General features: G+C 36.4%; 1 protein-coding gene across 1 annotated transcript in view; it reads right to left on the bottom strand.

The window, feature by feature from the left end:
- Positions 1-17,278, bottom strand: part of LOC113492304 (LIM domain-binding protein 2) — a 40,055-nt gene extending 22,777 nt beyond the window's left edge. The window contains exon 1 of the mRNA XM_026869750.1: positions 17,102-17,278. Within this exon, the coding sequence (XP_026725551.1) occupies positions 17,102-17,151 (50 nt within the window). The 5' untranslated portion in view covers positions 17,152-17,278. The remainder of the gene's footprint in view (positions 1-17,101) is intronic.
- Between the last annotated feature and the right edge of the window lie 9,901 nt (positions 17,279-27,179).

The raw sequence follows: 27,179 nt of genomic DNA, 5'->3' as shown, positions 1-27,179 counted from the left end.
AGCTGGTGTAGTATTTGTTGTGTGTGTGATTTTTATACTGGTTTTCGTTTGTTCGTTTTCGTGTTCAGTGTAGTGTTTATTTTATAGTTTTGGACACTGTATTTTTGCAAAGATAAACAAAGACAAAAAAGGTCTATATAACTTTGATTTAATATTAAAAAAATCCATACTTACGACTAAACAGATTAGTGATTAAAGTTTCAGGAAAAATATTTAATAAGAAAAAAAAAAAACACACGCGTTTAAGATTACCACGAATCTATGTATTATCATATAAAATAACGCTTTTAGTAGATTCGAACTTAGAAAACTGCAAAACATAAATCAATTTCGACAAATACACTTCAAAAGTCGACGTTAACGAATATTTATTATTTATATTTGAATACGAATTAATTATACAAGGATACTATCATTAATTTTGGCGCGATATGTTTTCCTGTCAGCAATAGATTTAATATAGTATATCTATATATAGTTGAACTGGTTGCATAATTATATAACCAGTTTTATACTTGTCAAAACAGTCAAATAGTTTTACATTTATACGTTTTTTATATTGCTTGACTTCTGAAAGCCTATAATATAACCATCATTTTTATATTATACTAGCTGTTGCCCGCGACTTCGTCCCCGTGGGTAGAAGATATAAGTTATGATTTATACCTGCTCTATTTTTTTCACATTTTCCATTATATCTTCGCTCCTATTAGTCGCAGCGTGATGGTTTATAGCCTAAAGCTTTCCTCGATGAATGGTCTATTCAACACAAAAATAATTTTTCAATTTGGACCAGTAGTTCCTGAGATTAGCGCGTTCAAACAAACAAACGACCAAACTCTTCAGCTTTATATATTAGTATATAGATATAGATTATAGGAATTGTGTAATTGTGATAGCGCACTACACTTCCTAGAAGCCGCATCTCTCTTTGATAACTGCAATAATATTAGTGTTGGCCCGCTTTTTGAATAATACCTACCTAAATCGGAAATTGAATGTAAAACGGTTTTAAAAAGTCAAGCTCGAAATTAGGAGCACCTATTTAAAGCATTTTGATAAGAATAATAACGATAAAAAGCTCTAAAATTAGATGCCAACCGCGAAATCGATTTTTTTTTAATAAAAACATTTTCTTATATTGTGGCCGTATTAATAGAATAAGGTTTTGACTATCACATACATTTCTAGCGCTTATTTGTTAATATTTTTTCCAAACTTAATTCCCTACACTTATCTGATGAGTGGTGTTAAACACCGTACAAAAGACGACTCTGTGCACATTTCATTGGTAATCGTCATAAGAATGTTGTGGGTTCAAATCCAGTAGGGGCATTTTTTTTTAATCTTGCGTAAGTTATTCATACAAAGTTATCGAACCAGATCATATTTCAAACATTTGTAGATCAATTCAATTCAAGATTAAAAACAATAGCAACAATCTTTGTATGAAATAAAAATGTAATTTATCTAAAAACTATGAAACGTAAACTACAAATTGTAATGACAAAATAATCTTTCAAATCCTAGCTCAAATAAAAGTAAATAATTTAAACATTAAACTCAAAACGCTATAGAAACCAAAACTAATACATACACCAAACAGATCTCATACAAAACGACAGTTACGTCACTCGTCCATCAACCCGAGACAGCGTCAACTCGACGCGGACAACTCGCCTAACAACTCCCCTCGCTACTCGCCTCAACAATGACAAGATGCAAACGAGGCACGAGCCGCACGCACACATAGGCGCGCTCACACAGACGCGTTATTATTATTACATGGACGCTACAGTAAGATAAGGCTGTAAATGAAAAATGACTTTTTTTAATTCTGTGCAATTGCAATTTTATTCGGTTTTTACAAGAAATCTTAAAAGTTTGTTCAGAAAGTTAAGAAACTACATTACTTGATCATTAACTTATCGTATAAGCATCTTTAAATCCGAAAAAATCGCCCTTAATTATGGAATTGACTAAAAAATCGAATAAATCCACTATTTAGATTTCCAAAATTTACCGGACAAGTATTTTTATTAAAACGTTACTTATCACTTAACTTTTTTACCAAACCCCACTTACATACGTTTCATCCCTTTTAATGCATTTTAACTTTAATCTAATATATAAAATTCCCGTGTCACGATGTTAGTTACCGTACTCCTCCGAAACGGTTCGACCGATTCTTATGAAATTTTGTATACATATTGGGTAGGACTGAGAATAGAACAACATTTATTTTTCATACCCCTAAGTGACAAGGGTTGCCCACACTAAAAAAAATATTTTATTTTATGGACGATTTTTTTTGTTTTTATTTTTTTATAATGTGGCATTAAAAAATACATAAACCTAGAAAAAAAAATCGGCAAAACAACGTTTGCTGGGTCAGCAAGTATTTTTATATTAATCTAAGTCCTATCCAGTATTTTAAAGAAATATACCTAACGGCCAAATTTGTTGTTGACAAATACCAAATTGGGGACACATCTTCAGATAAATTTACTTTTATTTATACAAACTCTATCTCACTTAAATCAAAGTTAACTTTAACTTAAGGTTAAATTCGAAAGAAATATAATTATTACTACTATTGATTCATTCGATTTGATAATCATTATTGTTGTCTTAGATAAGGTTTTAGTCGCGTTTTATTTTAAACGGTTTATTTTTTAACAATAATTAAAAGGAAGGTTCTTCAAGATCATAATAGCTTTCGTAAAATGCATAACCAAATGGAGTATATGAATGAAAATCTACATACCTAAATTACCTAATTGAATTAAACATTACAAAAGTTGTAGTTCAGAAGTCGGATAAAGTTAGACATACGGATATGATATGAGAATTCTAATGTAAGTTATTTATATATTATGAGAATTTCGCGAGAAAAAAACATTACGGAAAGGGACAATGAAATACAAGAAAAAGAACTTTAAAGGCAAGAAGCAGTGGCGGGATAAGCTTAACGCTCAACGCGCGGGTTAATTCCATGATGCCCGAAACAGAAAATCGAAGGATTTGGGGGAGGCCTTTGCCCAGCAATGGGACACAGTAGGCTAAATAAAAAAAGGCAAGAAGTGAGAAGATATAGGTTTCAAATCCCGTCAAATAGCTCTTACAGAATACATACCATAAAAACAACAACATTTTAATTTAAAATCATAACCTACAGCTAGATTAAGCAAAAAAAAAGACGAAAACATTTTCCACAATTAAAAAGGCCAAAAATCAAAGTTATATCAAAGTTATATACACAATAACAACCACCTTTAAACCGCAGTCGGATAAAAATGAGAATTCTCACTTGACACATTCGTCGGCGCGGCGCTCGAGCTCACACACACAGGTGCAATAAGAGCGTCGATGAAGACAATAAAATGTCTATGTGTGCGTGACGTGTAGCGCGATGGCTGTGTTTGATACTTGCTACAAGTTTAAACTTTTCGGGTTTTGTTTTAAATATTATTGTAGTTTGTTAGTCGTTTGGTTTATTTTGATGCTTTTTGGTGTTTTTGAGTAATTTGAAAAATGAGGATGTTCTTAACATCTGACGGCTATATTTGTGCAATCATGTAATAATTTAGAATTTATAACTAACTTTAAAATAATAGAATCCTCCATATGGTGTTGGAAATACTCAGTTACTAGTTATTTTTACCCGACTTGAAAAAGTGAGTTGATAAAACGCCTGTTTCTTATTTATACTAAATTGTTAATTACATTCCTAATCGTGGGCTGTTATATAAAAATCTAGGAACCAAAAAACCAATTAATTGTTCAGGAGAGCGAGGAGTCGTAATGACGTCACGAGTCTGCACAGACCGGACTGAACCGTGACGTCACGTGACATTTCAGATAAAAATGTGTAAGTATAAATAATATGAGTCAGAGATATCACTACAATATCAAGACATAAATGTCCCACTGTTGGACGAAAGCCTCTTTCCGTATAGAAAGGGGTTTTGAGCATTGATCACCAAGCACTGTAGACCAAAATGAATGAAACATGGAATCCACGTTTCTTCACATCATACTTCACCCGTCGTAAATGGCCTCTTTATAATGTAAAAAGGAAGTTACATGTAACTTTGGATAAACAGATAGGTGCTTTTCTGCGTTGGGATCGAACCTGAACCCTCGCGTTCATTTCTGTATGTAGATTCATTAGGCCGCTATGACACTAAGAGTTAGTAATTATTTTTATTGGTTTAAAATAATTAAAACAAAAAAAAACTGTACAAAACAGTCAAATCAAGTGTCGTTGCTTCGTAGTTGATTCAATAAACAGGGCGTACTAGGTTTCGGGTTCGAACCCAGAAATCCTGAACATACTTAATTACGTCTAACGTCTACGTTTTGCTCAGATAGACCTTTGACAATCAGACAAGGAAACCAGGCCTTGTAGACAAGTTACATTACTCCTGACGCTAACGCTGACGAATCGCTCAAATGTATTGAACTGACAAGTAAGTCACGTCACTTGTTAAGGACTGTCATTCCGTTGGCCTCAACATCTGAAGTTTTCTATTGCTTTTTCTTTTAGGGAAGATCACTATGCTTCCTCCAGAAGAGGAATCTTATCTTTATCTCGAAACATAACACCAAACGATAGAGGGAATGAGTCAGCCAGTAAATTATACGATAGAATAACTTTTGTCGAGGCAATAGTTTCTTGTAATTTTTTTCCGTAGAAATAGATTTTTAACCGCGCACAACCTTTTATTGAAACGTTTTAAAAGTGCCCGAAAACTAGACATACAAAAATCAAAACCATTGATTTTGGAATTTTTCATTAAAGTAAGTTAAATAACCTAAATATATCAGAAAAAAAAACAACCATCAAAACTACCTAGTTGCACTATACGTATAAAGGTACACACACATACAAAAAAAATATAGAAAATAATTCCTTCGTACGAGTCTTAAGTTTCGATGTAAGTAACATTGGAGATTTGAGTCAGCGCTTTCTGGGGAGCTCACCACGTCACCATCTCACCACCATGGAGAATGTTAAAGATGTGGTGATGATGATCTAAGGATCTTCAGATGGACCGTATTTCATCGGCACTCCAACTGCAAATTGCAGTTTGAATGCAGTTGACACGACTGCAATAGAGCTGGGCTCCGATTCTGCTATATACAATAGCCGATTAATGTCTTGCAATTGGACTAAATTCGCGATTCTCGTATTATTCTGAGCATTTTTCTAACACAAATATTGGAAATCCAGTACGGTGTGGAACACTCACGGTCAATACAATGGATTTCCAATTGTTGTGTTGGCAAAATGCTTAAGAGTATAGGAATAGTTTCAAATTTAATCCAACTGCCATTAATTCATCAGCTATTGTGAATAGCAGAATCAGGGCCCTGGAAACCAAACAGGTAGTCCCTTAGCACGCCATCAGACTGGACATTTGGTTTGCAGTTCTATTGCAGTCGCGTCAACTGTTTGTCTGTTCTGAGCATGAGATGTAATGCCTCTGCGCGACTTGCTAGTTCGATCCCCGTAGGACAAGCATTTGTATGATCCACGAATGCTTGTTCTGAGTCTGGTCTGTCTTTGTGCTTGTGATTTGTATGTTTGTGAAACCTCCGCGACACAAGGATTAAATTCCTTACTGCGGGAGTAGTTTTTTTTTAATGAAAAGAATACGGCTTTTTGCTTTCACAACTACTTCTATAGCCAAGTTACAGTACACAGTTGCAAAAAAAAAAAACGACTTTTTAATTATTATTTTATCGAATTGAATATAGCTAGCTGTCTTTTACTATTCAATTGTCAACCAAAAATACGTATAACACTGTAAAGCGAATCACCTGTAATCCTTATTTTTTTGTTAAATATTACGATCTGTCAAAAGGTTATTCGTAAAAAGGACAGAGTTCCTATTTTTTTTTTCAATTAACACATACGGCGTATCAAAACGCTACCGGGGTATAATGAACCTTGTATAGAGGTTCAAAAGGCAAACTTTATAAAAAGTTGGTTAAAATTTAAATGTAACATTTGGTGCAACCTGCAGCTTCTTTGCGGCACTGCGGGCAAGGTCAACCTGTCAAGGTCACACCGAAGGACTGAAACTATTAGTACAAGCACTACAAGGTAATGTTTCGGATAGAAAATGGAGATAGATCTCGATGGCGTGCAATTGGGGAGGCCTATGTCCAGTGGACGAATATGGGCTGATGGTGATGATGAATATTTTTAATAAAGGTTTCCTCAAGATATTGTGAATATTATACAGAAAGTAGATCCCACTAATATTATAAATGCGAACGTACATTAGTTTGTGAGCGTTACGTCACAAGCCCAATGTCCTAAACTTAACGACAGTTTATAGTTTACTCGTTGTCAATTTTTATTGAGGAACAAACATCCATACATACAAACTTTCGCGTTTATAATATTAGTAGGTTATCAAGACACCGCTGCAGACTCTTTGGTATGAGTCCTGTTGAAAAGAAGACAATAGGGGCTATATTATTTACTAGCTGTTGCCCGCGACTTTGGCCGCGTGGTTAGACGATATAAGTTAGGATTTTTTGAACGGAAGCCCTCGAAGATGAATAATTTTCCCTGTTTTTTTCTTCTTCTTCCCTCCTATTAGTTGGAGCGTGATGTTATATAGCCTAAAACCTTCCTCGAAGAATGGTCTATAGAACACAATTTTTTTTTCAATTTGAACCAGTAGTTCCTTAGATAAGCGCGTTCAAACAAACAAACAAACTTTTCAGCTTTATACATTAGTATATAGAAGAATAGATTAAAAATACCATCTTGTATTTTCACCACAACGCGAACGAACTCGCTCGCAACAGCTAGTCTACAATAACATGTTAAATAAGTCAACATCAAGCCACAATTCGCACCGTTCGTCAAATTTTGTTTATAATCAATCATACACGTTGTTTTACAAACATGTGAAATTAAACGATTCGTTTCTTTAAACTTCGGTAATGGTCGCCAAACGGTATCGGTTATTACTTGTCTAACTGTTAAATTTTGACAGTTAAATCACATGTTGACTGGACGCTGTGATAGTGTGGTATGACTATTGAATTCCAAGTCAAAGGTTCAAATCCACGCAAATCCTATGGTTACTGAACTGGTCACTCGTGGCTCAAGAGAGAGACAAGTGGAAGAAGAGTGAAATCCTTTGCCCAGCAGTGGGACATTCCAGGATAATACTAATGTTCTTTTATAGAGCAGGGGTGGATAGTCCCTGGTAGATACCCCATCACATTTTAGATTAAAGTTCTAAACAAGGCCTCTGCATGTTGGACCTGTGTCCCCGTGTAATTTTAAAAAGGACCGGGTCTCTTCCCATGAAGTTATCCCGTGAAAATAAAGATATACAGATACAATAATATCTTGCTTAAACATTAAAGGCTGGAAAGCAGGACACCTGAGATTTTTCAATGGTGTTTAAAGCATCCTTGGAGGTCTAAAGACAGTTCAAACTCTGATACCAGGTTGTACATCATTGTACCCTAACATTGTATGTATTAAGAATCACTGCTGTAATTCCATGGTGTACAATAAAGAATATTCTATTCTATTCTACATCAACCATACGATTATTATGTTATTATTTATATACAAGTTTTATTAACTTAAAAGATAAACAAAAATCTAAAACAATTAATACATTTTAATTCTTCAAAATAATCCCAGCTTGGGTGCAGTCATCGATTTTTCATTTACATGTCGAACGAGACAGATATATGCATTTCAACGAGTGCGAGAGAGACAACATAGTTATATTATTAATAGGGGTGACTTTGTGCACCCTTCACTCACTTAATGTCGATTTTTGAAATCAATATTTTACTTATTGATCTGATAATGTTTAAAATGAGATGAAATTGGATGTCATAAAATGAAAATTATTACGATTTCAAAATTATTAAAATCTTTAAATCATCCATAAAATGAAAGTTTTCTAATTGACTTATAACTAAAAAAAATACGTATTTCTTCTATACGAAGTCGTATTTGTCTGTCTAGTGCCTGGTAACTCCTAAACGAATGGACTAGTATTTATGCGGCTCTGACAGTAAGTGTATTTAAAAACCATAGCGGTTTCACCAACGGTTTTTGTATTAATTACTATGTCTACGAATATGGTACAATACAGAATTAATTAGTAAATGTGTTATTTCTCTTTTCTAATGCCTGTGCAATGTACCAGGGCAGCAAAAGACACAGAAGATAAAGTCACGAGAATGTTTTTTTGTTTAATTTTGCGCAGTATTCAATATAACCAAACTGTTTGTCTGTTTTGTTGTAAACGAAGGACCTTTCTGAGTAAACATCAGTCAAACAGACAAACATTCGCACACATATTCGGTCGATAACGGGGGCAGGTACCAGGCGCTCATAGCACACTGGTGGTTATAAACTTATAACAGCTATAGCATCGCCTGCCGCCACCTGTCACCACGACCGTGAACTACCAGGGCGCCAGATAATGTAGGAGTTTTATCAGGATTGAGGCAAGGCGAGGTTCTGAGGCTTAAAGAAATATGATTGCTGTCATTGAGTCGTGATAGAAAACTAAATCTCTCTTTCAAAATGGCAATATATGCAACAGAAATGATGTGAGGTTAGGTTAGAGGTAGGCCTTGCGATTTTTTTCTTTTGAACTAAAGCGTATACGAAAGCTGCGAGTGAGGTTAAGACAAGTGGAATTTCTGTAGTACTGAATATGATTGCAAAACTTATTTGATGTCTAATCCTTCTTTTTAACGCAATTCTAACCATACCCTATGATATCAAAATCTAGCCGTTTAGGCTGTAGGGCGGGATAAAAACCATTACCCTCCTTCCGAGGCGGGTCGGGTAAAACGTCAGCCATTTTAGTGGAGAGAAACTTCAAAGTAATGACGATACCTACTATAATATTCGAAAACATTACCCCGTAACATTACGCCTGATGCAGTCGGGTAAAAGACAAAAAAAAATAATCAGTAAAGATCGTAAATTAATATAACAGGTACCAGGAGGACATAGCTACGCAGAGTATAGCTAATGCCCAGGTGATGCTGACTCTGGGCTGATGATAATATTTTTTTTGTGTAGCTCAGCATTTTTGCGAACCGTACTCGCTGGGGCACGCGATCGAGGGAGTGCGGTATAGTGCGAGTAAATGGTTTTGATACTTGATGGTTAATTGTGGAGAAAATTGTTTTAATTTTTTTTGTTTCTATTTTACGAATGTATTTGCTTAGGCTTACTGTGCTTAATTGTAAAACACCACTGGTTTTTGATAAATATGATAAAATCCACGAAAAAAACTTGTTAGGAAAATTAATAAAAATAACTTTAATTAATAAATATTTGAATATGTATACATGCTTACAAATGTTAGTTAATTTAGTAGGTATACCAACAAGTAATACCAAACATTATAATAATCCGACAAATTTATATGAATAAAACTGTCAAAATCTAATAAAAACATCATAAAACCGCCAAAAATTAATACGAACGCGATGAAAATGTCAAAAAATTAAGAAGAATTCATAAAAACTGTCAATATAATACAGATTTTAATGGAAATTTATACGGAATGCGTTTCAACACGTAATTCAGTGACAGTTAATGTAAAACAGCTGTCAAATTAGTAGATAATGTTCGATAGAATGCTTTTTTTCATTTGGAATTATCATAAAATCATTTTTTTTCTTATTTAGATTTTCATATTCATGAGATTTATAATTATGCAGTTGATAAGAAGCGTGGGCGTTGGCAGCGAGAAATAGAACGTGGTGTTTCTGTATGCGAACTAAGATATAAAAACATCAATTCGAATTTAGATATTAAGGTTTATAAGATTTACTACAAGATTCAAACCTGTGAGTTTAACTTAAATTTAAGTAAATATTTTCCAAGTTTTTGTCATAAATTTGTAGTTGTAAAATAATGGCATCCATAGACAAGATTCTGTACTTTTAAGCTTAGTGAAAATAAAAAATACCTACCTTGAAGAAGTAAATAAATTTAACAACTATAGCAAACATCAGAAAAAAATCTAAAACGCACCCAACACCCTCCATTCAAATCCGTTAAAAAAATACCTACAATTAAAACCCACCCAATTCAAGTACCAAGACCGTTCACAAGCGAGGGGGTTGCGAACCACCCCTCGCTCGCCACGTGGTGTACCCCACCGCACACCTACATTTATATATATATACATTGTATACTTAAATATAGGTTAGCTTGTCTGTCACTGTGTGGACTCGCTAACCACGTTTTTGAAGTTACTATGGTTATATAGCGTTGAGCTGTTCTACTTCGGTACGAAGGTTTGATTCGGGGTGTCATAGTAATTCGTAATTTCTGTTATAATTTGTATCGTAGTAAGTTAAGTGATTTTTAGGTTTGGTTGCATGGAGTTTCTTGATGGTTGTTCCCCTTAGGAATGCCAAAAAACTAGATTTTGAATGTTTTTAGAACGAAATAAGTTTTGGGCTTATCTCGCCTTTGAATTACATTTGATTGCGGGAGCCAAGACAGTCGATTCTGAAAATAACGTTTTGTATATCTTTTGTGAATTTGTTATCATTGTAGTTCTTGGCTTACAAGAAATGCAATGATTAGCATGTATGTGAGTCTTTGTCAAAAAAACATCTTTAAGTAAAACAACTGCAATTTCAAGCAGTTTGAGAAACCACTCAATCGTTGAATGGTTTCACTCCTTCTTTTCATATAAAAAGATTTTTGTTCAGTTTCCGAACAATCCTATTCCTCCGAGCGTTAATACTGACGAACCGCTCAAATATATTGCACTGACAAATGACGTCACTAGTCGAAACAGAACTTAATTCATATATATGAAGTTTTCTGTTCTAAACCGATATAAAATTGTCTAGGGCGTCACATATTATTAGCTCTCATTTGATTTATTAAATTGTGTTTATCGCTACTTTCTAGTCGGTTAAACGAAGCCATAGCTACAATCATAACATTAATTAATATACCACATGTAGTTCTTAGACTTCTAATTAAAATTACTCGATCGACAAATCAAAGTACTGTTTTGGATTAAAATCGGAGAAAAGAAGATTGCATAAGTACAGTGGAAAGTTTAATGGGCCGCCTTGGGTGATTCTAGGCTCACATGATGATCATGAATACTAAACAAAACAATAGTTCCGTATTTCATGACAATCAGAAGAAGGACCTTCTTCTTCCGAATTACATTCTAAATTTTAGACAAATTACACCCGTGCGGGTATCGAAAAAACGACCTCAGGCTTTACAATGAAAGCGACTAACCACTAGACCAACCCGCCCGACAGGTCGTCCAGTTACACCTATAAGAATGGGCCTACCTAATTAAAATCATGAGTTTGAAATTCTCGGTAAACCTCTTACAATCTAAACTCTATGAAGCAAATTTTACATGAGTAGTTCAAGATAGTAAATAAACCCCGGTTCAAGTCAAATATCAGCTGATGTCCTTAGCTGACCCCTAGTACGTAATCGATTTATAACTCTACTGACGCCATAACCGTATATTTTAATAAGGAATTGGTAATATTTAACTCTTATTTCTTCACCTGCCTTTTTTGACGATTTCTATAACAATATGCAAACTTGAAACAATATTACATAAGCGCGTTCATTTTCAGCTTTAGCATGAAACATGAAAAACCAGCAACATTGAAAATAATTACAAAAACCAAAACTTTTGTAATTGGGAGCTAAACCCATTCTATTCTTAGCAACTACTGCTTGGATGCCAGTTGTCGTAAATAATAATCCTTTTTAACTAAACTTACATTTTATCAAAATCCGTTCAGTAATTTACGAGTCACAAAGTATCTAACATCAAAACATCATCACTAACTTTGGCGATCAAAATATCGGCAGGTTCTATAAAAAATAAATTTGCCAGTACTATTGCTTGGCCCAAGGTATTTAATACGTCAGAAAAGCGAAGACTATATGATAATCAGCACTTGACGAATGGATTGGTGAATGCTGGTGAGATGCGCGCGCAATCTCCTGTAGTCTTTACAGTAATGGTTTATATCACCTATAGGCTGAGGGGTCCGCATACAACCTGCGTTTTCAAGACCCCTCAATGTTGGGGTATGTTTTATAAACTGCGGGTTCCCGAAACTGGTTAGATCCTCCTCTCTTCTTCATTGCCGTGCCCTACAGGGTCATAGTGTACTATACTTATATTATGTAACACATTTTCTGCATATAGAGTGCAATAAAAATATTGAGCATTGAGTATTGGTTAGGCTATGTTTTTATACGATTCAAAATCAAAAGATTTTATTTCAAGTAGGCCATTTTCCAGGCACTTTCGAGACGTTATAATATTGACTCTAGCTGCACGATGCAGATATGGTCCTGAAATAGAACCTTAGTCCTTAACTTAGATGGCGATCGAAGTAGTTCCAACTTAAGCTACTAACTGTACGATTTGGCGCTCCATCGAAACAGATCTCGATCTAATCGTAAAATATTATCCTTCTTTAAAAGTGAAATAATCACCTACTCAAAACTCAATTAGATTTAACAAGTCATTAATTTCATACCGTTGCACTTAAGTTTTAAAAGCGAATAAAAAATCGACTACCTACCTAGACTGAACGGAAAAAAAGCTCTCTCTATCTGATATGGTGTAAAGCCATCATAGACCTACACCAAATACAAATACGCACTCAATTTATTAAAGAAATAATAATTCATTCGCATATTTCATACTACCAGTACAGGAGGCGACCTCGTGAAGGTCACTGGTACTATCTAGGATCAAGATTGTTGGCACTATAATATATTGCAAGGTGTCTTTCTGTTGTATAGGTAGACAATATTAGATAGGGCGTATTGCAAGGTCTTGGTCAAGTGCAGTGTCAAAGGGTTCAAATATTTCAATAATATATGGGTCTAGTAGACATACATTAAACCGAGTAAATGTGATGGGATCATTATTTTCCCACGTTTTTATATACTCACTTTTCTTGTTTGTTTGTCGTTTCGGTTGGATTTTTGCAACTCAATTTTAAAGCACTTCCCGATAAGCTAGCAGGCTGAAATTTTCATTGTAGCTTCAAACCCGATAACAATGCAATTTACAACTATAGAAACAGCTGGACCTATTTGAATGGAGTGACATTCAAAACGTAGGTTTTTAGATGATTTAAATCTATTAATTAATAAACTGACTATTGGAAACGTATTTCCGAAACCGGGTTGGTACGGAAGCGATACTATTGCACCAGAGCAAGATCGAGTAGTGATCCAGTATTATCAACGTCTTTAGCTGTCGATCACGCATAGTTCTTGCTAATACCACTGCACGAATTGGCGCTAGTGATGGGATCCAGTGTACCAACTCGAGTTGAATCAGAATTTGATACTATTACGAGTATGTCTAAAGGACTGTAATTCTACTACCTTCGTTAACACCATGTATTTTCTAGGCCCTCTGGTCATATTTAACTAAAAAGTTAACTAAAACGCTACGGTTCAAAATGGGAATGTACTCGAAAAAGTAGAAAAAGAATCTTTATCCAATCAGCTAGCGAAATTGATTAAACCATGTCCTTTTTGGATGTGAACTTCTATAGGATGATGTTACTATGTTAAAATAGGTATATATATATTGTATAATATATATTTGATATGTGTGTGTATAATAAAACTATTCAAGTGCGAGTCGGACTCTCAATATCGAAGGTTCCGTATGTACTGGTTCTGGGGTATAGAAAACAAATTAAAAAAAATATATCATTAGCTTTATGATAATACCAACCATAGTAGAACTGCGAATTTTATTTTCATAATTCGTTGTTATAGCGTCCTCAAACATCATCATCTACTAAAAAAATCAATTGCTTAAATGACACGGTTCGTGAGGTACAGGCTGGTGACGGGCAGACAGACAGTGAAGCCTTAGTAAAAGGAGAAGGTTTTTTTTATTACCCTTTAGGTATATTACCTACAAATATATACAAGTATAGAATGTTGGTTCCATATGGCGGTGCTTTACGTACGCGGTGGTTTATCTAGTTATATTATAATCTAGACAAGTTTCTAGGCTTTTAAAACTATTTTAGGGTCGGTTTCCAGTCTCACGGGACTCATTTAAATATATTTTACAGACACTGGGTATCTAACTAGCTGGCTTAGGCAAGAATATTACAACAATTCTAAGGTTAAGGACTATAGAAAAATACGGATTGTAACGGATTTGAAATATTTTTGAGGGTTCTGTAAACAACGGTTAAAACTTTTACTGCGACACCACTTACGGCACTTACCGTCCGTTTTTAACTAAGTCCACTAAGTTGTATTATGAACCATATCGAAATTTTCACAGATGATGTTTTCGCATTTAATAATCAAGGTTTTCACTATGTACATTCATAAATTTATAAGGTCTATTTCTTTTATTAAGCCTACATGTACGAAACTCTCAAAGTTATGCGTTGGGCTCCCATTTGACAGGTTTTTTCTAGGCATTCCTGTCTTACAACAACGCAGAGGTGCTTTCCTTCCATTTCCCTCAGCCCAGAGCTATATTATAGATATTAGATTTTTATTAGATATTTTCAATATACCAAATTAAGTGCAAACAATAAAAAGTAAAAACTTAAACGTCTGTTCACTTTTTTTCCCCTATATTAAATACATAATTAGAAAAAAAAAACAGACTGGGTAAATTTCTTAAAGTATTTTTTTTAACGAAAAAAATATATTAAATAAAAAAAAATATTCGAATTCGACTCGTGGAGCGGCAGACGACACTCCAAGCGAGTGGAGTCCCAATCTAGCTATGTATTGACGGCCATAGCCGTTGAACTGTGTGGGGTAAGCGTTAGCGAGGGATCAAGGCTCAAGACTTGTTGGTCGAAGTTGTACGATTATACTTGTGTAGGTACGGGGTGGGCGAGTACGGTTCGCAGATAAGTTTTAAGTTTGTGAAATAAATATTTTCTTGTGAATTTTAGTTCGTAAAATGTTAGATTTTGTTAAAATATTGGGAATATATGAAAATAGTTACTTTATCTACTGACTTGTTTAAAGATTATGTTACCAAGCTTCCATACTTCTAATTACATAAAATAATGATCCCAATAATTTAATTATTAGTCATTTTACAGCAATAAAAAAGGAAAAGAAATCAACTGACGGCAAAAATTTCTTTCGCTGTGTATAATTACTTATTCGTAGTTTAATTTATAAACTACGAATATAAATAATCTAAGCATTAAATTCTTCAAATTAAGACCAAAATTTAGCAAACTGGAACAGAAAAAAAAACGAATTTATGCATAATTGGTGTACACATATAAATAAAGATTTATTCCTTGACATCAGCAAATACTAATATCCTCTTATCTGCACAAAAACACTTTACTCCAAAACAAAACTTCAAAAAAATAATTAAACTTAACACGCTGACGTTACAAGCAACTTGTAAACACACACATTCACCAGACACACACACAGCCAAAGTTTTATGGCCCGACTCGTTCACACACACACGCAAACCGCTCACAGCACACTTGCGCATTTATTTTATTCAGTGTAAGGTAATTTTTGTGATTTTAATACATAGGTATTTTTATTGTAACTCGGAGATGGTTAAGATAAAAAAAAACCATAATTGAAAAATGTATTCGAGTTGAACGTAGACTACAACCGAGGATTGAAGCAATGACTTGTAATATAGTACGTTTTTAGCTAGATTTTAGGCTGCGTTTCGGAAGACACGTTAAATTATGGGTCTCGGCTGTTATACCTACATCTTTGACAGTCTTTACAGGTAGTCAGAAGCTAGAAAGTCTGACAACCAGTCTAACTATGGGGTATCGAGTTGCCCAGGTAACTGGGTTGAGGAGGTCAGATAGGCAGTCGCTCCTTGTAAAACACTGGTACTAGCTGAATCCGGATAGACTGGAAGCCGACCCCAACATAGTTGGAAAAGGCTAGTCCGATGATGATGTGCGCGGATGCGTAGCGAGGGATGTGTTGGTAAAGAACCCATAGAATTTTGACTACCCGGATAGCCGAGTGGTTGAGGTCACCATGCCAAATCTACTGCGCGCGTCGTGAAGCAGTTTCGATCCCCGCGTAGGTCAAGAATTGTGTGATCCACGAATGCTTGTCCTGAGTCTGGGTGCCTTTGTGCAAGTGATTTGTATGTTTGTGAAACCTCCGACACAAGCATTAAATTCCTTACTGCGGGAGACGTTTTTGTTTTAATTGCTCCGTTTACCTCGCCTCGGTCATCACAGCTCTGGTGGAAACGGCTTAGCGAACATCCTCACACGACACATTTCCATAGCATCTCGCTGGTGGAAGAGCAGCCCCAGATCATGACCACTATTTAAGTAAGTACCACGTCATTAAGTGGGAACGTGATGACGCACTACACAGCTTCTCTCTTCCACAATGAGAAGACTAGAGACAGTCTTGACTGGCCTGTTGGTCTAGTGGTTAGTATCCCTGACTGCTTTATGGGAGGTTGTGGATTCAATTCGCACCCAGGACAAATGATTGTGTGATGAGCACGATCATACGCTATAATATGCAGCAAAAAAATACAACATTTTCTACAAGAGGTGATGATTATTTCTCAGGTATCCTATCAAACACCACTAGAAATAAGATTGTTATGTTGTAGAAGCGTGACAAAAAATACTCTTCGTAGAGCGGCATCTCTTTCCCCACAATCATTTAATGACGTCATATTGGTCACTTGCAACGTGAACTTTGATACTATTGATAACGTACAGACTCGAACCAGACTAGACAGGCCAAGTCGTGTAGTTTAGGAGCTGGTTAAATGCGAGCAGGAGTCAAGACATTGGGGGTTCCGGGGCGAAAAGAAATTAATAAAAAAAATTGATCACCCATCATGTTAATTGTATACCTTAGTAGTTATATTATAAATACGCGTTACTGCAAACCTCATAATTTAACTGTGCAAGTTCATAAGTACACTTTTTGAATTGTATTTTGGTTTTATTATTGATAATTAAAGGGCGGAGTAAGTTTATGTGATCAATACCTAAAACCTTAAGAAATAAAAATATTATAGTGTGATGATGAACTGACCTGTCAACAGGCGGCGGCAAGGGCGCCATCATGTGAGGATGCGGCGGCATAGGCGGGTGTGGGGGGTGCGGGTGGAACGGTGAGCCGGGCGGCGCGAACCCGGGCCCCGGGAAGTGCGGCTGCTGGGGGGGGCCCGGTGGGAAGCCGCCGCCGGAGCCCGGCCGGGCGGACGGCGAGCCGAAGGGGCCCGGCGCCGCGTACGGCGGGCCCGCGAACCCGGGGCCCGGCGTCGACGGCGCGGGGGACGCGGCGAACGCGGGCCCCGCCGGGGAGCCGGCCGGCGGCGCGAACGACGCAAACGGCGGCTCGCTGTTGCCGGTCTTCCACGCCGCCGGCACGCCGCCGCCGGACTCGTCCAGCGCCGGCACGCGCCGCTGCAGCCCCACCGACATCTGTTCCATGACAACATGCTTAGAACTGCAGAAAACTAGAAACTAAAACATCCTACACAGTTGGGATGGCTGGAGTAACCGTCCTCCCTAAAGAGTAATGGGCTAATTTTGAGCCCAAGAGGGAAAACAGGAGCCCATCACCAAGAACCACATACATTCGACATTCTACAATACAGGGATCAGGCACAGTAAACAGTAGCAAGACTGATTTGCAACCGTCTTCGGTTTGCCACACGACGGAAATCATCCCTAAGTAGGGGGGTGCTTAGTCAGACAAAAACAGTTTCAAAATATAATGTCACACTGTTAAATCACACTAATATTATAAATTGGAAAGAATGTGTGATGTTTGTTACCTCTCCCTGCCCAAAGTGCTGGACCGGTATGAATGATGTTTTGTAAGGAGGTTGCTGACTGATTGGATTAACTTATAGGCTTTTATCCGACTCAAAGAGTTAAAGGAGAATTGTGTTTTTACAGATATAAAAGACATCCAGGTGATCCAGGAATGCGAACCGCGAGCAAAACCTACTGGATTATAACTAAAATAAGTATAAATATTCGTTTTTTATACTTCAACGACTCCTGGACTAAAGAATTTAACCCCGAGAACACAAAAGCGACATTACGCGGGGATCGAACCCGCGACACGTCATGCTTAGTGGGTCCGGCGTGGTGACCTATACAACTCGGCTATTCGTGCACTCAGGTATAATAAAAATCGGTTCATGTAGATAGTTATTGATAGAATAAGCTAGCTAAAGAACCTCCTCTTTATTTCAAGTAAGTTATTTTATTTATTTATTAAACATGTACATGATAAAACATTAAATCTGATGCAATGTCCAACAAAACTATCGACATAGTTTGTCTGTTGGATCTCGTTAAACATTTCTTATACATAGATATCTAGGTATGTAAATTAAGTATAGTATATAATATTAAGGTAATGTGTTAGTTAAATATTTTTTTATTTTTTTTACTGAACTTATTTTTACTTGTTTTTATTTTAAGTTAAAAAATACTTCTATAGTAGTAAGGAGTCCTTGTAATGGAGAATGCCCGAATTTCTCACACTCAGACAGAAGCGACAAATATTTTATAAATCATAATTTAAATGATCAAATTATAATGATTTATTTACTTTTGGGTGGGAAAAGAATTATCCAAAGAGAAGGAAAATAAATTTATCCTTGGGCAAGGCCTACAAAACTGTCAGTCCTTTAAAATTTAAAACTTTAAGTTCGTTACGTAGCAAAATTTTATTGTACTTGCTAGTGACGACACATGATATTAGGTACCATTCACATAAAAAAGACTTGCAGAAAAGAAACCTATTAAAATCTACCCGAAAAAAGTACTCGAAATTCAGAAATCGAGGCAGCATTCTATCAAATAGAATCGTTAACAAATCGAATAAAAAAAAAAAAAGACTAGAATTACGAAACCTCAAAATCTTAAAAATAAAGAATAGAACGTTCACAAATTCAAAATCCGGGCACCATTGACAGGCGGACGGTACAATCGTCCGCTCATGTTGAGTTTATTGAACTATTTCTATACAGTGGTTGCACAACTTCGGTGTACAGGCGTACACGCAAGTGTTACGTCATACCACTAAGTAAATTGTATATTATTGCTAAATAAAGAAAGTGTACGGTCTATTAAATTGTTAAGTGTTTTTTTTTTGTCGCAACCCAATGAGACGCGGGGTTGCCAACCTTTTTTGGTTTCCGGATTTCCGCAATCGGGGAACGGAATTTGACCCAACCGCGGATCTTGCTATGAGTTATTTGCCAGTTTTTTTTTACTAGCGATATATGGTATATAATCCTAATAAAAACTAGAAACGTATACTTATGCGGTGTGCAATAGAGAATTTTCTATAGTTTACGAGATCTGTAAATCTTTACTTATTATTTTATGCCTATAAATATATTATGATATTAGTTCAGATAAAATTAAAAAAGGCGATTATCTCGTAATTCAGTATGTTTGTATGCGTATGTGTTTGTTTGTCCTATACCTCTTCACGCCCGAACTGTTGGTCCGATTTAGATGAAGTTTTGTATCACGTAGATTTGAAGGTATCGTATTGTACTTACTGTATACTAATAATACATAGGCTACTTTTATCCGACATGGTCTGAGAGGGGGTAACAAAATATAGGCGCCAGTAGTCAATTCAGCCTTTAATAAGTTTCCATTTTTTATTTTTTTATTAGTTACGCCTCACGCCGTCACCCGTGTTTATTACGAGAACCCTACATTGCGTCAACTGCGAGTCGGACTCGCCACACGAGGGGGTTCTGTATAAAAAGGCTATACCGGTCGGCACTGCGATAAATTTACAACCAAAATGGTCACCGTCTATTTTTTGTCCCTCTAATTTTTGCTTCACCTTAATTTTCATTTTTATTATTTGCTATTACAGTGGCAAACCTATCAAGGTTCATGAGATAAAGCATGGTATCAATCGAACTGACTCAGCGCATTATAATATTCTATTTCACTCTTCACATACAAAACTATCAAAATCGGTTCATCAATTCAAGCGTTAAGAAACACCAAACAAACTATCTTCACATTCAAAAAACCCTTCTATAACATCTAATATAAAACAATACGTGTAACATACGTAGGTATATATATAAAACAATCTTACGGCATAAGGGAAACAGGTTTGGTTCACGAGCAGGAATCGGGAGCTACCTGCCAAGCGGTGTCGCTACTGGATCGGTGAGGTTGTATGTGTTAGCACTAGGTGAGACACGCGGCGTCACTCGGTTTTAAAGATGTTTTATAACATAGTGTTAATAGGATAAATTGATATGTATTTTTTTCTTTAACCGAAAAAAAAAAACGTTTTTCTGAATTGAGAGTCCTTATTTTGAAACCCGTCAGACTGAGTCAAAGTCGCGCGTGAAAGGGTTCTGTACCGCTATCTATAAAACCCTGTCAAGTCTGAATCAGTCTCGCGACTCTGAGGGTTCCGTACAAATAAGATAACGAAGAATAAATTACCTTAACAAAAATGAAAAAAATAATAATAATTAACGGTTGCTTAAATTCGATATTTATTTGTTTTGGCGGCACCTGAACTTCCTAAGTTATTTGTGAAAAATTTCAACTTTCTAGCAAACATTCATTCATTTCTAGTTCTTTCTAGGTTCTGAGATCCTTTTGACAGACGGATAGACAACGGTCCCGTTTGTACCCTTTGCATACGGCGCTTCAAAAAGTAACTGAGCTGCTAATGTGCGAGTCGAAATAGCGACACTAAGGGTTCTGTACAAATAGAAGAAAGCCATACAAATGTTAACCAAGAATATTGGTGATCCATCGCATTTATGACCGTACCAATTGTTGGTTAACGTTGATCTTATTGCGTGTACGTTTAATACATGATCTGTCTAGCTATTACGGTTCTTGAGATACAGCCTGATGACAGACGGGTTCGAACCCCGCGTAGTACAAGCTTTCAAGTCTAACCCACAAACGCTTTATTGTGCATGTTACTTGAATGTTTGAAAAACTCCAGCGACACAAGGATCAAATTCCTTATAACGGGAGTCATTTTTTTAAGAAACAATAAAGCCCTGTCATAGTTCATAACACTTTTCGGTGGAGTGGTGATTTAGCGCACCATGATTAGTCAAACGACGATCAGATCTTCCCCGCACCGCTTCAATGGAATCGCACTATGCGAATCAATCTCTCCAGTTTACGGAATTGACAGGACCAGACCAAGAGACCTCGTTTACCTTTTTGTCATAACGCTAGTTTTAACCCAGCAACAATATATTTGAGGCAAATGAGAGAGATGTCTTATGGTGAACATTTCGCCGAACAAAGCGAGGAAAATTCGCATGAATGTTGAATTACAAGTAAATGCTCAAGTGCACCATCATGATAAAACTTTACAAGAAGCTTACTACAGATTTTTTTGTTGATGTAATGTTTGCTTGGTGACATAAGATGAGAGAAGGCGGTGACAGAATGATAGCCAAGGCAAGGCAAAAAAGAAGACATTTGCACGAGAAATCGGAGGCCTAATCCCAGCAGTGGGGGCCAAGTAGATGATTATGATTTGATTCGATTTGAGCGTAGTTCCTACTCATGCAACTGTGCTTTGGATTGGTGCTAGTGTCACATTCTTAAATACCAAATTGTATGAAACAGAAATCAATTCTTCTATTTCGGCTTTACAAAAAATATAATCCTTATATCGCGAGGGTTTCCACAAACACTCAAGTCACATACTCAAAAGCACCCCGACTCAGACCAAGCTTTTGTAGTTCACAAAAAATCGGCCTTACGCGGGTATCGAATCCACGACACGTCGCGCTGTAGATCCGGCGCGGTGACCTATACCACTCGGCTAACCGTGTATATACTTTTTATACCTTAGTACCTAGCATGGCACACGGTCGATTTATTTCTATATTTATATAATTGTATGCATGTATATACATGGACGTTTTAGTGCAACCTTGGCCGTGACTGGACAATCACCTCATTGGATATGTGCGCCTAATACCTCCCGGCTAAGCAACACGATTTCATTGACAAAATATTTAGAAAACTAGCCTTTTATGTACTAAGGAGTGATTTTTTAGCTAGCTGGATACATGTAAGAATTGTATAATAAGTTTAACATTGTATATTAAATGTTCTTTTTTAATAAACGACTCCCGCACTACGGGTTTTAATCCTTGTGTCGCGGAAAGTTTTACAAACATTCAATTCACATGCACAAATAATCCGGGCTCAGGACAAGCATTTGTGGATCACACAAATGCTTGTCCTACTCGGGGATCGAACTCGCGACACGTCGTGTTCAGTGGATTTGGTGTGGTGACCTCAACCACTCGGCTATCCGTGCAGATTTGCGTGCGTATTTGAGACCAAGATTTCTGTCGAGCTATTCTATGGGGTATATTGAAAACTTAAGACATTGGATAGGTAATATATTGCTACACATAGACTAAGGAAGTCAAGCCTTAAGTTGCGGGAGATTTCACCAACACTCGAAATCACATGCAGAAGATACCCTGACTCAAGACAAGCAAAGACTACTGGACTGCACGGATAGCCGAGTTGTTGAGGTCACCACGCCAAACCCACCGTGCGAGTCGTGTCGCTGGTTCGATCTCCGCGTAGGACAAGTATTTGTGTGATCCAAGAATGCTTGTTGGGTGTCTTTGTGCATGTGAGTTGTATGTTTGGAAAGTCCCCGCGACACAAAGATTTAATTCCTTACTGCGGGAGTCGTTTTTTTAATAAAAAAAAATGTCTTCCTAAAGTTTCATACCATCTTTTTCATTAAGTAGAATGTAGAGATGGATAGATACATTTTAAAACACCACTTATATAAGTGTAGTTCTTCAAAGATAAATAATATGAGTATCAACAGTTGAAATTAAAACAATTGCAGTATTTCGGAAGGTCACCCAGTCATTCTTTACCTGCTTAGCAAAAAAACACCTCGGTTTGTTGTTTCGGAAATTGTTATGCCAACCTATTTATCATTCGATTACAAAAAAAGCATCGTTTTTAGGATTCCTTATACGAAGGGTTACAACGGACCCTGTTACGGAGGTTCCGTGTTTGTGAGTTCGTTTGTCATCGAGTTGTATCTCGAGAACCGAGATAGCTGTAAAGTTGAAATTTTTACAGGTTTTCTTGCGGCTATAACAACAAATAATTAAAAAATCAAGATTAAGTATCGCTAGTCTAGCTTATTTGTAGGGAATCCTCAGTTTCGCGTGTATATCTCGCACTTAACTAACTTGGTAGCTTTTACCTGCGACCTCGCTTGCAGTCTTGGTTATCTTTCAGTAAGTAATGTTGACAGATTTCTGCCACGGCAGCTAGTGTCGCTAGATACCAGCAAGCTGCAAGACATATTATGGTGCACGAGCGTGTACGCAACCACAGGTGCATACTCTGTAACCTTACTATCATAGAACGATGGGACTTCAATCTGAAACGGCCGCAGAGATCGTAGCTGGGCTAACACGTTTGCCCGCCTTCCGAAAGACCACCTTGTGATAACTATTTGTTTTGTCTTTGTGTTTGAGACCAAGATTCCATCGAGCTATTCTATCGGGTATATATAGAAAACTATATATTGGCAATATATTGTTACATATAAGCTAAGGAATTTAATTTTTAAGTTTGAGACTTCACCACCATTTAAATCATATGCAGAAGACACCCAGCCTCAAGACAAGCATTTATATCAGTGCTTGTACTACGCGGGGATCGAACCCGCGGCACGTTGAGCACTATTATAAGCGTTGTGGCCTTTACTCGGCTATCCGTGCAGTTGACTCGGGGGACACGAGAAAGATTACAATTCAATTAAAATCCAACCCTTTGTGTGACAAGACTGACTCTTATTTGACGCTGTTTTTCAAGAAAATAATTAAAATAACTGAGTACATGTATAATACAAAGACGTTTAAAAAAATAAACTAATCCACACAGCCTTCCGTCTCCTCCCAATAATATACCAACTAAATAACATCGTGATAATCGCTAATTAATTGACTAATTAAATATAATCGTGTATAAACCCAATATGTCTCTGCATTTGCACCTGTCTGCAAAGTTCAGACTAATAATAACGCTTTGGCACGATTTGAACACGCTGTGTACTATTTTGAGTAGATCGCGGGTAGGTAAAATTATTTTGATAAATAATAAGTACTTGTTTCGTAAGTATTTTGACCAAACAGTTGTAAAGAAAGTATAGAATGAACTTGGTTCATGTAACGCATTTCGTATATGTATGCATGTTTTTTTTTGCCCTATAAGGCAGATTTCAAAATCTTGATTTTTGATTCAAAATTGAAATATAAATTATCATTGAGGTCATTATAATTGTGTTAGTGTTTAAGGTGACAGCAAGAATTGCCGAGCGGTATAAGTCACACGAGAAATCCTTCGAGCGCGATATGTCGCGAGTTTTGTCTCCGCGTAGGACAAATATTTGTGTGATCCACGAATGCTTGTCCTGAGTCTGGGTGTCCTTGTGCGTGTGACTTGAATGTTTGTGCGAATAGTTAATTTATTTTCAGAAGCAAAAACACAGTTTGCTTGAACAAGTTTTTAAATGTCCAATGTTATAAACTTCATCATAGACTTACAGATAAACAATGACACATAAGAAGACAGTGATATTTTTTTAACACGAAAACATACAACCAACTTCAAACTGAAATTGTAGGACCAAAAGACAGCGATTGCGCTTTAAATGTAAAGAGCCTAACTCGATTTATTTTATGTGACCAAATAACAGATATTTCAAGTTAAATTATTAACGAAATCGGTTCATCCAGTCCAAAGTTCTGAGGTTCAAAGAAACATAAAAACAGATTAATTAAGAACACCCTACTTTCTGAAGTCGGTTGATTTAAAAAAACGTATCGGTGTAACTAAAATTTCATTTCATATATTAAACCAGTACAATTCAAACCACATTTGAACTCAGTTAAAAAAATATTCTGTTCGCCATAGTTGCAATATCGGTAAGTACTTGTGAAAAACAAGTTTTCGGCTTGTCTAAAAACTTCGCGTTCTAATTTTTTCTTGCTAGCTGCGCGAATTATTGAATGTTGCTATGTAAGACGAATTAATTGAACATTTTCGTCGATATAGCATGTGTGTAATGCTAAAAATGTGCTTATTCATGTAAAATATCAGGTCGAAGTTATGAAATACACACAAATATTGAATATTTATTTGTTAAGTAGTCATTTATTACAGAATTCGTTGTATATCTGTTTGTCACCAAGCTGGTAGATTGCTGTTGGCGATATAACAAAAAATATAAACAACAAACATGATTTTAATACAGCAATACACATCAAAAAAATATTATGTAAAATTAGGGCTGTCTCTTTACCCAAGTGACTTCTGAAATCAATGACGTGGGTATCTTGCGGTTTTATGCATAGGTTTGTGTGCACGACGTGCAGGTTCGATCGCAACACAAGTAAAGTACCAAAGTGAATTTAATTATTTTATGGCACCACTAACAAATGGTGGATGAAAACATCGTGAGAAACCTGGATCCCATACATTGAAATCTCAAATCGCCCGCAGTGTACTAGCGTGGTGTCAATGCTCAAACCTTCCTCATCCTTGAAGAGGCCTGTGCCCAGCAGTGGGACAGGCTGTTACAGAGATTCCACAACAACTCAGACGCCAGGTTGTATATCATCCATATTATTATGATGTGTCAAGAAGAATTCGATTAAAAAGTTCGTTTGCCGATTTGCATCGTCAATTCATCATTGATACTACAGAAAAATTTAATTTCAATTGTCTAAAGAGGTTTAATATTGGTTTATTAACCTCATTTCACTAAAAACCGCGAAATAAACTAAAAGCTGTAGGTAATTGATTCAAATGAGAACGAGGGTTCCGTACAAATAGGACGACCAAAAAATGCTTTGATTAACTTTGATTTTCATTTTTTGTTGTTGTGGTGGCAACAGTAATAAATTATCTGTAAAAATCTTAACTATCACGGGGCTTGACATACAGCCTTATAACCGACAGATAGACAGACAGACAGACAGACGGGCAGGCGTGCAGACAGGCAGGTTTTGAACCATTTGGTAAAGAACCCCAAAAATCGCGGAAGAAACTAATCGGAGCAACAAATTGGTTCAAAAAGGAAAGTCTACATTTAATTAAATATAATAATTTCGCAATTTAACATAGTGTTATTTAGAACTAATTCTTTGCGTTATTAAAATAATCGTCCGTTTGATTGAGCCGCCTAATTGGTGGTATAGTCGCAAAACGGGACTGGTTACTTGTTACAAGGTTTGATACCCGACTTGCTGTTTTAAACTCTATAATATCTATAAAGCTAGAGTTTGTTTGAACGCGCTTATCTCAGCAACTACTGTTCCGATTTGAAAATTTCTTTTAGCTTTAGATAGGCTACATTTCGGAGCTCTTCGAGAACGAGTACGACACGCACTTAACCGGTTTTTACTTAAATATGAAGCTATTATTGATTATAATTTTGTAAATATTGAGGTCCATTAATATATTGATTTGTCTAGTTTGTTTAAATGTCTAATAAACATAACATATCATGGCACTAATCCCAAGCATAATCTTATTAAGGAAAACGTTTTATTTAAACTGGTACAACATATATAGCAGGGATAGCCTTGTGGTATGATTGTTAGGCTGCCAGGTCAAAGGTCATAGGTTCAAATCCCGGGTCGCAGTCTTTTAGAATTCATGCGCGTAGAAAGTAGTGATCCATTAGACGATGATGAAAAATATCGTGAGGAAAGGAGGCACGTCAGAGAACTAAGAACGGTTTAAACTGTCACTAGGTTGTAAATTAACCATGCAATATGAAAAGGACTTTTACCAATATGTACTTATAAACGAAATGACTACACGGATTACACAGCCTAGGGGTTTGAACTCACCACGCCAAACCCTCTGAGCGCAACGTGTCGCGGCTTCGATCCCAGCGTAGGACAAGCATTTTGTGTGATCCACGAAAGCTTGTCCTGAGCCTAGGTGTCTTGCTATCTTGTACATGTGACTTGAATGTTTCGGAAATACGCGGCAGACGTTCTTTTTTATGTTATGTCTTTCTTAAAGGTTTCAGATGTATTTAAAAACGTGCCAGTTTTATTTCAAAT

Source organism: Trichoplusia ni, chromosome 3, assembly GCF_003590095.1.
Source record: "Trichoplusia ni isolate ovarian cell line Hi5 chromosome 3, tn1, whole genome shotgun sequence".
Classification (NCBI taxonomy): Eukaryota; Metazoa; Arthropoda; class Insecta; order Lepidoptera; family Noctuidae; genus Trichoplusia; species Trichoplusia ni.
This window is presented reverse-complemented; position numbering and strand designations above follow the sequence as displayed.